Source organism: Typha latifolia, chromosome 3 (genome assembly GCF_019914945.1).
Source record: "Typha latifolia isolate L0001 chromosome 3, TyphaL0001v2, whole genome shotgun sequence".
In the NCBI taxonomy this organism is placed as follows: domain Eukaryota; kingdom Viridiplantae; phylum Streptophyta; class Magnoliopsida; order Poales; family Typhaceae; genus Typha; species Typha latifolia.
The window spans coordinates 6,246,765-6,262,156 of NC_133088.1; the positions used below are offsets into that span (position 1 = coordinate 6,246,765).

General features: G+C 41.9%; 1 protein-coding gene across 1 annotated transcript; it reads right to left on the reverse strand.

The window, feature by feature from the left end:
* Positions 1 to 9,025, reverse strand: LOC140785014 (pyruvate dehydrogenase E1 component subunit alpha-3, chloroplastic-like). Its single transcript, XM_073132692.1, has 3 exons — positions 8,539 to 9,025; positions 7,621 to 8,407; positions 1 to 520 (listed from the first exon to the last, which is right to left on the reverse strand). The coding sequence occupies exons 1-3, from the start codon at positions 8,770 to 8,772 to the stop codon at positions 243 to 245; spliced, it is 1,299 nt and encodes a 432-aa protein (XP_072988793.1). The 5' UTR covers positions 8,773 to 9,025; the 3' UTR covers positions 1 to 242.
* Positions 9,026 to 15,392: the final 6,367 nt, after the last annotated feature.

Here is a 15,392-nt window from a genome sequence, read left to right on the forward strand (position 1 = left end):
TTGTTACAAAGAAAAGTTCCATTCATATGCATCAATTAGAAGGAAACAAGAGGTCGTGAATAACATATCTCGGATCAAATAAACAGAAAAAGACCTAGCTATATTAACTGATAAATTTAATTCTATAAAACCCTTTCGATGTCTGACCAAACACTAGCAAAACACAATGACAAACAGTGTTCAGCATATGTAAGTAATCTTCAACAACGGACTGAGAACCAAATAAATAAGATCTTGGGTCCTTAGACTTGAGCAGTGCCTTGAGTAAATTTAGGATCCTCGCACCTGTACTTTCCATCAGGACCAATTCCAAAACCTTTAGGATCAGCAAATACATTTTCCAGTAGCTGACTTCGAGGAGGAAGTGGGCTTGAATCAGCAAATTCCACGGCTTCTTCAATTACGTCATCAATCTTTTTCTCGATCATCTTCAGCTCGGACACACTAGCGAGATTGTTTTCAAGAATGTACTTCTTGAAGGCCGTGATAGGATCTCTAGCAGCATAATGAGCTTTCTCATCTGCCAAAGTAAGACCATCCATGAGCTTGATAAGCCATGTTTCATAGAAGTCTCTTTTAGTAAATATTCAACATTGAGGTGGAAGTGTCTGTATGTGTGCAATTGTATTTGAGAGGGAGAGAGCAAATCACTAGAAGTAGAAAGTTTCAGATCAAATAATCTAGGAATTATGATATACAGGAGTAATATTTACATACAAAAGAGGTCTTTCCAACTTAAAATTTTGTTTCAAAGATCAAATAAGTGGGAAGGGCAGATCTTATTAGCATCATCAAAGAGCTACTGAATCAAACATCAGTTATCATTCTATATACTGTTGTACTATAGAACAGCACAATACTTCAAATCCCTAGAACATCTGCCATCTGGTCACTACCAGGAAGTGTACCACATTTCGAGCTCTAAAAATGCAGAGAATAATTAGTGGCATAAGAACAGATGGTTTAGATACTACTGGTCGGGACTGAGTAATCTAGGAACTCCAACACTAAGGAATAAGTGAGGTAACAATGTTGTGACCTAAAAGAAATATCAAGAATATCCAAACAGCGAAGTCAAACCCAGAAAAGTTATGGAACAACATGTTTATGTGGTAGATTGTGTCCGATCTCTTGTACAATACCATTCATGGCATGAAGAAAAAGAAATAATAATATAGATACATAAATACATACACAAGTCAACAGCCTATATCAATATGTAAATTTATATGAAAAAGACCTAGCTATATTAACATATTGCCATTTTCATTGTTCCTAAAATTTCCTCTTCTGGTTCTCAGAAAAGGAGAATGTCCAAGTTGACGATTCTTAGAATAACCAATAACGTGGACTATGTTTTTAGGTGCTTGTTGCTAGCATATAAAAATATAATGCTAACATAACATTAGTAAAACAAGCAGAAGGAAAATTTGATAATTATGCACAAATCATAAATCATGAAATGCAATATGGTTCAGAATTTCAGATTACATAATAAAGTAAAAAACTATCCTGCATGAAAAGCAACACCACTGTTCAAATTTTCTAACAATATGGGGCTAGTTAGAGGACAAATAATTGGCTTAAGCAATTCAAACATAAGAAACTGAATGAACGATTGCTTCGATTACTGGCTCCCGTTGTAACCTCAAGCCTGTTGAACTAGTGCCTAATTTCTGACCAAAGCATAGTCAGAAAAGAAGAGACTTTTCCAAGAAACTCAAACACCTAGAAGGCATCATTGACAGCTGTGGGATGTTGGTTCCGTTAATTTAGGACAAACAAACTAACAGCTGCATACCAATTGACGCCATAGGTAGGTATACTGCAGCACGGCAAAGTTTAGGGAGGCACTTTGAGTTTGGGCCAAAGCCTACGGGGGTAATATGTATCTAAATCAATTGTCTATTTTAAGTGGGAGCAGTTTAGGCTTATGCTAGTAGCGAGAAATTGCATAAACTTACACTTAAACACTAATAGAAACATGATAGATATTTAAGTAGGGAATTGTGCTCGTCTCTGAAGAAACTTGAGCTGATGTGCCACACAAAGCAAAATTATATGAAGAAAAACTTAAGTTAAAACCATTTGCATGCCATATGAGTTATATCCTTAATCTCCCACAGAGCATCACATCATTCCAGCTGGTACGATCCTTCCTCGGCTATAGGCTCTGATACCAGCTTGATACGAACCCTCTTTTGGTGCTATGGCTCTGATACCAGATTGGTACGATCTTGCACGGAACTTTAAGATAAGATCCCGAAATATCCCGCCGTTGGATCACTGTGAAATTTTGATATGTTGTAGGCCCGGAAAAGATCTTTCCAACGGATCTAGTTTCAGGCGAATCGGAGTTGGGGATCTCGAGATATCGTTCGTTTAGTAGACGAACGTCAGGATACTGTTTTTGGATTCCGTGGATGAAGGCACGAAATCTGGGTAATGGTGGATTGTGGAGGGCCGGTGTTGATGGGGTGGCACCGGTGTAAAAGTGATGGTGGAAGGGTTATGGATGATGGAAAAGTTAGGGATAGCGATGGATAAATTGGAAGAAGGGGGAGAAGAGGGCCACTCCTAAGGGACTAGGGTGATTGGCCTGTCGAGGGAGATTAGAAGCGGCGTCGCCGGGGAGATTGAGGGAACGGGAGCGAAGAAGATGAAGGAGGCAAGGCAAACTCAATTCTCAATATTCCAATCCCTAATTTTGGTTGCCCTACACATACTTTTATAGGCTAACCAACAACTCAATCTTATCCTAAAACACAATCTTATCCTAAAACTCAATCTTATCCTAAAACACAATCTTATCCTAAAACTCAATCTTATCCTAAAACTCAATCTTATCCTAAGGTAAATCCAAACTCGAGACGACGTCGGTGAAGTCCGAATCGTATCAATCCACCACGCTTCCGCAACCTTGTCCTCAAGGTTTGAAATTTGGGAAGCGATCCATGATGTCTGTCTCTAGCTCCCATGTAGACTCGTCGCAGGTTTGCCCGGCCACTCAATCAGCACTTCGTCTCTAATCTGGATCCTTGGCGTCTTCTCCTACGACTTAGGACTCGAACCGGCTCATTGGAGCCATCTTCCTCCATTGGTTCGGGTAAGGTCGAACCCACTACATGGTTAGGCCCGATCCGGGCCTTCAATGCCGAGACATGGAAGACGGGATGTATCCCGGTTCCTTGGTAGGTCCAATCGGTAAGCTCTTGGACCGATTCGTTGTAGCACTCGGTACGGACCATAGTACTTGTATCCCAACTTTTGGTTCAAAATTGGCCTCAATGTGGATTGTCGATACGGTTGAGCTCGAACGAACACCAATTGATCCACCTCAAATTCTCGCTCACGTCCGCCTTTGTCATGCGTTTGCTTCATGCGGTTTTGTCTTTGTGGCTAGGTGAGTCTTGAGCCATCTCAATGTTTCATCTCGATCGGCAAGCTCCAAGTCAAGCTCGGTCCTATCCGTCGCCGCGAGTCTATCGTAGGCACGCAAGACGGGGAGTGCGCCCATAAACCGCCTCAAATGGGGTCATGCCAATGCTTGAGTGATGAGCGGTATTGTATGACCACTCGGCCCGGGGAAGAAATTTGACCCAATCCTTTGGTCGATCCGCCACAAAGCATCACAAGTATTGCTCTAGTCCACGATTCACCACCTCGGTTTGGCCATCCGTCTCGGGGTGATAAGCTGAACTAAGATTGATTTGAGTCCCTTGCAATCGAAGAACTCGGACCAAAACTCACTTATGAAGATGCGATCCCCGGTCGACACGATCGTCCTAGGCATCCCATGCAAGCGTGCCACTTCCCGAACAAAAATTTCAGCAACCCTTTTTGCTGAAAACGGGTGAGACAATGTTATGAAATGTGCATACTTGCTCGGTCTATCCACCACAACAAACACCACCGATTGTCCTCGAACTTCCGGCGGCCCCTCGATGAAGTCCATGGAGATATCCTCCCAAATACGCTCCGGTATCGGTAGTGGTTGCGGTAGCCCGCTAGGCTTGAGTGCCTCCGATTTGGCTCGTTGGCGAGATTTGACATTCACGCACATACTTCTTCACGTCCGTCTTCATCCCGGTCCAAGTACGTTTTGGGCCAGCCGCTTGTAAGTACGTAATACCCCTTCATGACTGCTATAGGAGTATCATGGAAGTGTGCCATCAATAGCCTCCGTAGCTCTTCGTTTCGGGGTACCTTGATTCGCCCGTGCTCTAGTACTAACCCATTGCGCTCCTCGTGCTCGGGGTTGCTTGAGGGGTTCGCTCTCAACTCCTCCATGAGTCGGACCAGATCACTATCCTGCACCGGCTCTTCGTAGATCTGAAAAAAAGAAAAATGGGTGCCGAGAAAGAAGCGAGCTCCCTTTTTTTGAAAGTTCAACGGCGGTTTACTTCCATCCAACAACACTCTCGACCATCTCTCCAAAAGGTCAATGTGAGGCTTATAAAATCAAAGGTCACGGGCCCCAAGCTCGAAGCCATTGGGTCCCTAAAACAATATCGGCACCTTGCAAGGCCAATGGATAAAGATCCAATGTGAAAGTTTGGCCTTGCACCTTCAATTCTCGCACCTCCACAAATAGAATCTCGCTCGCAAGGTGGTGCCATCTCCAATCGTCACATCGAACCCTTCCGTGGGTTCCGACTCGAGCCCAATCTTCCTAAGGAGCCTCATGTCAATGAAGTTGTGGGTGGACCCGGTGTCAATCAAGATTCTCACTTTGTGGTCTTCTTGACTACTCCGTTCACCCGCAATGTCTTTGGCGCCGCCGTCCCCGAATAGGCGTGGAGGGAGATTTCGGCTATAACGTCCTCCACGTTTTGCTCCTCAACTTCTTCTCCTCGATGTCCGGCCACATCCGCGCTTTCAGCCGCAAGCTCATCCTCCGCTTCCTCCAATCCATCGATGAGCATCACCGATCCCATCGGTTTAGCACAACGATGCCCCGGTACAAACTTCTCATCACAACGGAAGCATAAGCCCTTGGCTCTTCTTTCTTCTACTTGGGCGAGTGTGAGTGCTCGCCCAGGACCTCTAGGTGCGTACTTCACATCTTGGGATGGCTTCAAGGGTGCTCGAGGAGGTATCAATGCAAAGAGCAGCTCTTGATACTCCGCTAGTGTTTTCCGCCGCTATGTTTGGTAGAGCTTGATTGCGGCTTCCTTGGCTTGTCCAACTCGCTTCCAGTGTATCTTCATGGCTCTATGCTTGTCTTCCATAAGCACCGCATCTTGGAAGGCCTCCTTTAAGGTTCTAGGCCTTAAAGCCCTCACATCGGCTTGTATGTCACCCCGCGGCCGGAGATGAAGGTCTTTGCGAAGTTGCCGATCCGTCCATGGTGGATGACATCGGCTACTAATCCTCTCAAATTCTTCTTGGTATGACCCAACCGTGGTCTTCGAACCGTCTTTGAGAGGAGAGCATCAAAGTCTTCATAGCCCGATACTCCAAATCGCCGTGTGATATCGGCGCAAAATTCAGCCCAAGTTTCGATGGCCTCAATGGCATTGGTGATCGAAACCAATGAAGCGCCGCATCCTCAAGGTGGAAGCTTGCAAGCGTCACCTTGTATTCTTCCGCCGTACCTTGATATGCAAAGAATTGCTCCGCCCTATACAACCAATCAATTGGATCGCCACCTTTGAACTTGGGAAATTCGAGACGCACGACTTGTCCACGAATGCCGTTGTCTCGTTCGGATCATGCCCAACTCCTTGTCTAACCGGCGGAGGATGCACCATGAAGGGTTGATGATCCCTCCTTCGGTTTAGATCAACTCGCCGTGGTTCCGGATCGTATCGGCCCGCCCATGGATCTTGATCTCCAATGTGGTCTCCATGGTGATTCGCTCGTCGGATGGGTTCACACCCTGGCGGGTCTGGTGTAACCATCCTTGCTTGCCTCTCGCCCGTAGGGTGGTGGTAGCGGCGGCTCTTGTGGTTGCAAAGGCTGAACCGGTGAGGATTGATTCAGGGGGTGGACTCGCGTCGTGGGGTCGATGGTGCCTTCCCGTTAGACATTGCTTCCTTGGCGCCCGTAGTTCCCGCATCATCTCCATCATCATCCGGTGGTTGATGGCCATCCGCTTCCGAAATAGACCCCAACATGGATAGAACGCTAGGCTCTTCCGTATTCCGATTAGATCGGATGGTTCCGCGGGTGGAAGTCCCCGCAATCGTCTCTTCCTCCTCTATTGGGAGAATCTCTTCTTCATCATCACGCCGTGCGGCCATGGATCGGTGGTCGTCATTGGAAGCGCTTGTCCGAGGAACGGTGGCTCGATACCGGCTTGGTACGATCCTTCCTCGGCTATAGGCTCGATACCAGCTTGATACGAACCCTCTTTTGGTGTTATGGCTCGATGCAGTTGGTACGATCTTGCACGGAACTTTAAGATAAGATCCCGAAATATCCCGCCGTTGGATCACTTTGTGAAATTTTGATATGTTGTAGGCCCGGAAAAGATCTTTCCAACGGATCTAGTTTCGGGCGAATCGGAGTTGGGGATCTCGAGATATCGTTCGTTTAGTAGACGAACGTCGGGATACTCTGTTTTTGGATTCCGTGGATGAAGGCACGAAATCACGGGTAATGGTGGATTGTGGAGGACCGGTGTTGATGGGGTGGCACCGGTGTAAAAGTGATGGTGGAAGGGTTATGGATGATGGAAAAGTTAGGGATAGCGATGGATAAATTGGAAGAAGGGGAGAAGAGGGCCACTCCTAAGGGACTAGGGTGATTGGCTGTCGAGGAGATTAGAAGCGGCGTCGCCGGGGAGATTGAGGGAACGGGAGCGAAGAAGATGAAGGAGGCAAGGCAAACTCAATTCTCAATATTCCAATCCCTAATTTTGGTTGCCCTACACATACTTTTATAGGCTAACCAACAACTCAATCTTATCCTAAAACACAATCTTATCCTAAAACTCAATCTTATCCTAAAACACAATCTTATCCTAAAACTCAATCTTATCCTAAGGTAAATCCAAACTCGAGACGACGTCGGTGAAGTCCGAATCGTATCACCAGCTGTGCATGAGAGAAGTTCTATGATTAACAAATAAAAAGAAGTCCCAAGCTCGTCCAAGATGAAAAACATACAATCAATGAAGACTCCAATTGCCCTTAAAAAATAATAAAATATCTATGAAGGATAACCATCTACCAATATGGATAGATAATTGCTTCTGCCCATCACGATTCAGCATTGAACCTTAGAAAAAAGACAAATCAGTTTTGTATAACCTAAGTTAAGATGATTTACCATATAGACTTGGTATTGTATCCTTCTTCACTGATGTCCTGAGAAGTTATAGAATGTGCAACAACATTCACAATAAGGAAATAGCTGACTGATAGCAAACAATAATTAGTATTGTAATTTCAGTATAATGAGGTCATTTATCACAATTTCTGATAATTTCTTCCAATTCTATACTACTTTCTATTTCCTCTATTGAGTTAAGATTCTTATACTATCTTTAACAAGGTCAAAGATGAGCAAATTCATTAGCATGTAAATAGTAACCTGATTCAGTGCATGGATCACAAATTGCAACATAAAATAAACAGAGGAAGAATAAGAAGAAGAGGAATGCGCAAGTATTACCAGGTTTGCGGAGCTCATCAGGATCGGCAAGCGAGTGGCCCCTAAACCTGTAGGTCTCACACTCCACAAGCGTCGGTCCTTCCCCTCTCCTAGCCCTTGCAATCGCCTCCTTTGCAACCTCCCTCACCTTGAGCACATCCATTCCATCCACATGCACTCCAGGCATCCCAAACGGCGGGCCCTTCTTCCATATCTCCGGGTCCGAAGTGGCTCTAAGGTGCGACATACCAATCGCCCAAAGGTTGTTCTCCACTACAAACACAATGGGCAGCTTCCAAAGCTGAGCCATGTTGAGGCACTCAAAGAATTGTCCATTGTTGCAAGTTCCATCTCCGAAGAACGCCAAGGTAACATCGAGACCGTGGGGGCTAGACTCCTTGAGGACCTCATGGCGGTACTTGGCAGAGAAGGCGGCTCCAGTGGCGACCGGGATTCCCTCGCCGATGAACGCAAATCCACCCAGAACATTGTGGGGGGCCGAGAACATGTGCATTGATCCACCTTGGCCGCGGCAGCACCCGGTCTCCTTGCCGAAGAGCTCGGCCATGACAGCGCGAGCCGGGACCCCCTTGCTCAGAGCGTGGACGTGGTCACGGTAAGTGCTGACGACAGAGTCGGCGTTGGAGAGCAGCTTGATGAAGCCGGTGGAGACTGCCTCCTGGCCGTTGTACAGGTGGACGAAGCCGAACATCTTTCCGCGGTAGTACATCTGGGCGCACATGTCCTCGAAGGAGCGGCCGAGCACCATGTCCTCATAAACCTCTAACGCTTCCTCCCTGGTCACCACCTGAGAGAAAAAAAAAAGTAAAGGAAAGGAAAACATATCAATTTCTTTCAGATCGGCAGATGGGTAGTGTAAGAGATCGGATTTTGAGTAGTGGACAGTGATCAAAATTAGATCTTTAGGGGTGGAATTACCGGATTGGAGGCGGAGGAAGGGGAACCGAGGGGTTTCTGGCTGCTGAGGACATCAGAAGAGACGGCGTGAAGAGGGCGAGCGCGAAGGGATTGGGAAGAGGAGGAGTTGTGAAGCAGGGGAGAAGAGAAGGAAGGGGAGGAGAGGAAGGGCGCCGCGGAGGGCTTGTGAGAGGCGGATCGGACGGTGGCGATGGGATGGGAAGGGAGGATCTTGACGGCGGAGAAGGCGGACATCTTTTTCTGCTTGGAGAAATGCAGATGGCGAGGTGGAGGTGAGAGGAAGAGAGAGAGAGAAAGAGGGGGGGAGGAGAGAAATATAAGAAGTGCTAAGAGCGAGGGGAAGAAGGGCGGAGAGAACGAGGGAGGATGGCGTGGGAGGATCCGCCCGGGAGGTTTGTTTTGGCTGATTTACTTTCATGTAGAGAGAGAGGGATCGAGATTGTAATGTGTGGTTACGTGACCACGTTGTGTGATTGTGTCGAGTGAGAAGGAGCCAAGGAAAGGGTTGGCCAACTACTTAGAGCTGCATTTAGTTTGCACTTAATCAATAATATAATTATATTATATATATATACTTAATTTTATATACTAAATTAAAAAATTTTAATATAATTAAATTGTAAAAGTTTCTATTTTAGACTCAAAATATGATACGATTTGATCTATATTGGCTTTACTCATGATATTGAATTTATTATGATGAGCCTATTTATCTAGTTGAGTTTGTTAGAAGCAATAAAATCAATTTTTGCTGGGATGAAATGCCGAACTGTTTAGCGTTATTTATATTCTTCCTTCGAAAATATTTATTTGGTCAACGTTTTATTAAAAAAGGAAAAACGCCCAAAAATTTAGCATTTGAAGTACTATAGTTAATCTAGACAGTATTTCTTTAATGCATAACTCCAATATTTAGGCAACTTGTTAATCTTGTTAATATAGATAAATGCTTAATTGCTTAACGTTTTCACCCGCAAGAAAAACACTGAACATTTCAGCGTTTTACCTTGAAGAGTAAAGCACTAAACTTGTAAGCATTTTCAGTAGGGCTATAGTTAATCCGACCCGTTTTGGTAATAAGTTTGGGCAGTAGTCTATTTTGATAAATTAAATTTTAAATAGTGCTAGTTTGGTCAAAAACTTTGCTATAGTCGATTTGATTGACAAAATTTCTCGCAAGTTCAGTTGAAAAAAAAATTCTTCAAATATGGGTATGCATTTTGTACCGTGTGATTGTTTGATGAATCATTTTATGTTTTATACATATTTGTGCGAACGGTGAATCATATTCACTACTTCTATCACTTCTTAATATTTTGATATTTTTGTTAAGATGGTTCTCAACCTCAATCTTAAAATATATAAATATTTATATATCTTATCTTTGCTTTTTATCAAATACACATAAATATACACATTTCAAATCACATACATGGTTATATATATGGCCCAGAGGTTTAGTAGTTTTTGTTCAATAGAATGAAAGAAGTCTTAGCCAAATTGGCCTTGATACATATTTCACATTTATTATTTAAACCAATATAAAAATTAGATACTTTGTTAAGACTAATTAATTTACTCAAAGTAACTAATTAATATGTCATTATCTATCATGTCAAATTTTACAAGACTCAAACAAGTAAGCAGAAAAAGATTTATCTTTATTAATTTTTAGAATAAGAGTAATTACAATCATCTTGAAGTGGCAAATGGTTAGATAGCCACTTTCTATGCACATATTACATCATTAAAAGTAATCTCATTTTTTGAATCTAACTTAAATACGACATTTTATATTCTTTCCATATTGGATGTTCCTAAATTGCTCATGTATAATTTTTTATTTTTTATAATATAAGATGAAAACATCCACATATTTACACAAATATGTTGAGTAGCCTAATGTTTACATGTCACTCTTTTCGATTTCCTCGAATCAAGTTCATTTCAGAGACAACATCAAAAATGTACATGCCATTGAGTAGCCCATTATTCTTTGCATCACCACCTTAGTGATGTGCTTCCTTTTCTTGTTCTTTGTAGACTTCACCATATTTGCTTTAAACATTGACTTCCATTCTTCTTCCTCGAAAGCATGATTATCTTCTTCTTTTCCCAACCCAATAATAGGTTCCTCAATTGTCAACTCCTATGTTTGTGTTTTAAGCAATTTTTGAAATCCCCCTAAGACAGTGGTAATTTTTAATATAATCAATACCATTTATAATGATTCATTAATTACTGTTCGTTCAACATAGATCTCATAAATGATCACTTGAAAATTTTGTATTTTGTTAATCACTAGCTTGGTGTCAACAATCTTGTACCCATATCTTCTGTATTGTACTATTTGCCTAAGGATTTCTATAATTTGTTAGACATTTTTACCAAATTATACACATTATATAATGAGTTGCTTAATCCGTTGTGAATATAGTTTGGACAAAGGAAGTTGGCATATGCTTCCACGCATTTACTATAACAACCATTTGCCAATATATTTCATCTTTTCAAAGTTGAGACATATCTTCATAAAAAATTTTAGCTAAGTTCAAAGTTATTAGATATAATAGTATTTTCTATATTTATCACTTGAAGTGTGCACCATAAAATTTGTCATACTTTTTTTCATGAAATGTAGTATACTCTTTACTATTTCAACAAACCTATAAGAATAAAAAAAAACTAATAAAAGAAAAAATAACAGTTATAGGAATCAGATTAGAAAGTAAGAATTGGTCTTAAGATTGTTGACGATAATAATCTGATTCAAATAGTCACAAAATCCTATTCAAATAATAGTAATGAAATTAATTAAATGAATGTATAGATTATATGCTATAATATTCTTTATAAGTCAAATCTAGTGTTGAAAACTCTCTCCTTAAAACTAATTGCTTTTAAAATAGTAGATATTAATTTCTTAGGATATAGCAACTATCTTGCACATGAAATGAAGCTTCTATTTAAGTACCTCATTGAATTAAGACAATATAATATTATTTAAAATGTAGTAGTAGAAGACTAAAAAATGTATGAATAAATTGAATCTTTTTCTATAATTTTTTAGTGTAGACTATGGACTTATATATAGAAATGAATTGCCACCACAAAGGGTACAAAGTTTCTGTTGGAATAAAAGGATACGTCTGGTCATGAAATTGTGCATCATTTCACATGAAATGACGCTTCCCTTTAAGCTAAACAACGTACCATTTTTTATAGATGATTAATTGCATCATCTAAAGGGATATATTTATTTAGGTTAAAATCGAATATAAATTTTATAACAAAAAATGAAAATAATTTTGGATTTGACTTGCGACTGAATCTAACTAAGTTGGGCTGGGTGACGGCATGTGTGAGTTGTCTTGCATAGATTCCTTTACGAAGAAAAATTACCCCTTTGTAACACCCCAAATTAAAAAAAAAATCCCTATGACTGACGCACGCACCGAGCACGTGCGTCAGCCCTGCCACTCTACCCGCGTCCTCTCTTCTCCTTCTTCTCCCCTTTCCCTTGCCATGCACGCCACCTTCCCCACCTCCTCTATCTCCTTCTTCCCCTCATCGCAGCCATCCCACCCCCCTCTCGTCTTCTCCTCCACCTCACCTCTCTCCCTCTCTCGCGGGTTGACGACGCCGGAGCTGACGAATTGTCGGAGCCGACGGAGCTCCAGAACCGAGCTCGTGCTACGCCGTCTCGTCTTTTCCTTTCACTTACCCGTCAGTCACGTGGCCGTGCCGCCGGCCTCGTGCTACGCCGTCGACCTCGTGCTGCGCCGCCGCCCCGTGCTGTGCCGTCGGCACCGTCGGCCTCGTGCCGCACCGCCAGCGTCACAGCCCTCGGGCTTTCCACTCTCCCTACTGTCTCCCTCCCTCGATAGAGATGGGGGTGGGAGATGGGCAATGGTGGGCTGCAGCTTGCAGCCCACCTGGACTTGGTTTTGGGTGGGCTGCAAGCCGCAGCCCACCTGGACTGGTTTCGGGTGGGCTGTAGGGCGCAGCCCACCTGGCCTTGGACCCGGGTGGGCTGCAGGCTGCAGCCCACTAACCCAATGTTGGGTGGGTTGCAGTCTGCAGCCCACTAATCCAACCTTGGTGGGTTGTGGTTGGCCCCCAGCCCACCAAGGCCCTCTTACTTATTTGGGTTGGATTTGAGCCTACCCATTGCCTCTAGCCTAGCCCATTTAGGGCCATTTGGACCCTATAACCCTTATCTTTTTCACCTGATTTAGTTAACCCGATCTCTCGTAATGACGATTTAGTATCATGTGAATTTTTAGGATAACATAAGACTCGCCCTAAGAGACCCTTCACTCATGCTTTTGCCAAACATAAATGCACTAATAAAATAATTAATTCTATTAGTTCGTTAATCTTACGGCTTACTTGCGTGAATTATTATGATTGACATCGCGTGAGGGGGATTTTGGGATTTCGGAGGAGCCGGCTAGCTGACGAGATTTACCATACTGTGGAGACCCCCCAGGCAAGTAGAGTTATACAAAATATAGAATAATGCAGTTTTAGTCATTATACCTGTCATGACACTATAATAAGTGTTAGTATTAATACATGCATTTAGTATACCATGTTATGTCTTTACATATGCAGTTATTGATGATTTGCTCATTGTGATATTATGAGAATGTTAATGTAGCATAAACATTAGTGTGATGATGCTCTATATGTATACCTGTTGTGAATATAGAATATAACAATTATGATGACTATGACATGCTTTATACACTCATAGACACTGCACTATTTCCACCTATTATTAGTAGTCGGATCCTGACTAGGCAGTACCCTTACTCACTCAGCCCAGGGTTAAGGGTAGAGTGTATTTTATATGACTATACTTAGCGACCTACACCTGAGGTCGGGAGCCTAAGTGGCATTTATGTAGTTATACTGCATAGTCAGAACTCGATTATGATGATAAAATAACATGATTGTGAGGCGAAGATATAACTCTAGCCGTACTCGACGACGCAGGGTCAGGGCATCTGTTGATGAGCCGAGGGCTCTCGATTCTCCTACTGAGGGCGGTGATGATTTAAAGAGAGTGAGATATAGGCTTACGACCGGGGTCCTTAGTCTGATGGCCACAGACAACCGGTCACTCGTAGTGTCGCCATACACGTGTAGGTGGCATTACCGCTAGATGTGTATATATCCCCCCTCGATGTATGAGATGATGGATGATTATGTGATGGATGATTATTTTTTGAGGGTATTTACCTTGTGTGGTGAATAGCTCGGTGAGCGATGATAAGTATAATTAATGCTTTAGTAGGCATAAGATGACTAAACTGCTCTTTTATTGCTATACATAACATGTAAACACTATGATTGAAATATGTACGAATAAGAGTTTGCATCAAGCTTTATATCTGTGTGGACTTATCTTGATACGTTAAGAACTAGCATGTTCCAGGATAGTGACTGATAATCTTTATCGATTGTATTGATTTAGTAACTCATGTTAAGCCATCTCAACAAGTATATTGTTACTGCTAGCGAATATAGGCATATCATGCATATACACATGCGATGTCATTATTTTAGATGTTATGGATCCTACTCGCTGGGCTGTAAGCTCACCACCTCTTGGTGACATTATTTCAGAGCTAGGGGATGTAGATGTGGGTAGCGAGGAGTAGCTGCTTTTCTTTTTTGTATGTCTTCTAGTTGTATTAAGCCCCTGCAAGGGCATTATGATTGGCGATGTATTTTGGACTTTAGTATTGTATTTTGGATATATATTTGGAAGGCTTGTTGTGGCCTGTGGAACTTGTATCCGGATTCTTATGGTTGAGTTTAATTACGGTGAATTTGTGCTGTTGTGTGCCTTGTGAAATCCTTGTACTGACAGGTCATCGCGTGGGGGATTTACCCACGTGTATTTGGAGGTTTGGGTGTTTCTTAGAGCTTAAAGCTTAACTAGAACCTAGTACTTTTATGGACCCTACCAATTTTTTTATAAATAGTTAATGTGGTACTAAACTTACTTCTCTTTATTTTTTATTAATATGATACAACTTTAAAGTTAATTTTCATTCACTTCTTTTTATAAATTTAAATAAATAAAATATGTCATATTAAAGTACTCAATTCTACTATTAATCCATTATTAATAATATGCACATCCTACTTAAATTTAGGCTAAAAGTTTATATAAATTTTATGTTCAAATACATAAATTTTCCAACAAAGCTTCTTGAGCTATGGAGATATCAATACTTTAACTCAAATTTTAAAATTATAAGTTTACTCATAATTTTAGGGAAGCTAATCGAGATGAAGATTGACTTGCTAATTAGGGTAGTATTATAGCGTATGTGTATACTTGGGATAGTGGTTTGTCGAATAAGCTACTTCACTTTTTGGTTTAATATATTTTTAATATATTTATAACAGTTACAAAATTTTTAATATATTTTTATCTTTTTCTTTAAAATAAAGCAAAAATTAGATTATCCCGGAAAAAAAGCTAAAATAATAAAAACAAAATTATATTATTCTTTTTTTTGGAACAAATTTCTGGAGAGATAAATTCCGTTTGTCACGTGCGAGACAACTCCCATCAACCATACTCATCCTTCCGCAAATGCCGCTCGCCCGCACCTCCCAATTTCAAACCAAGGAAGCTTCCAAACCCATATTCCGGTAACAGCTTCCTTATTCTTACCGACGGTGAACCTGCGGTTGAACACCGTAGTTCCTTCTCTATCAGCGTAGGTGTAAAGGAGGATGTCATGTTCCAACTTACTCGTGACATCGCTTTCCTCTCAGAACCCCCCTCACCTCCATCTTCAAATAAGAAAGAGAAAGACGATTGGCTTAAA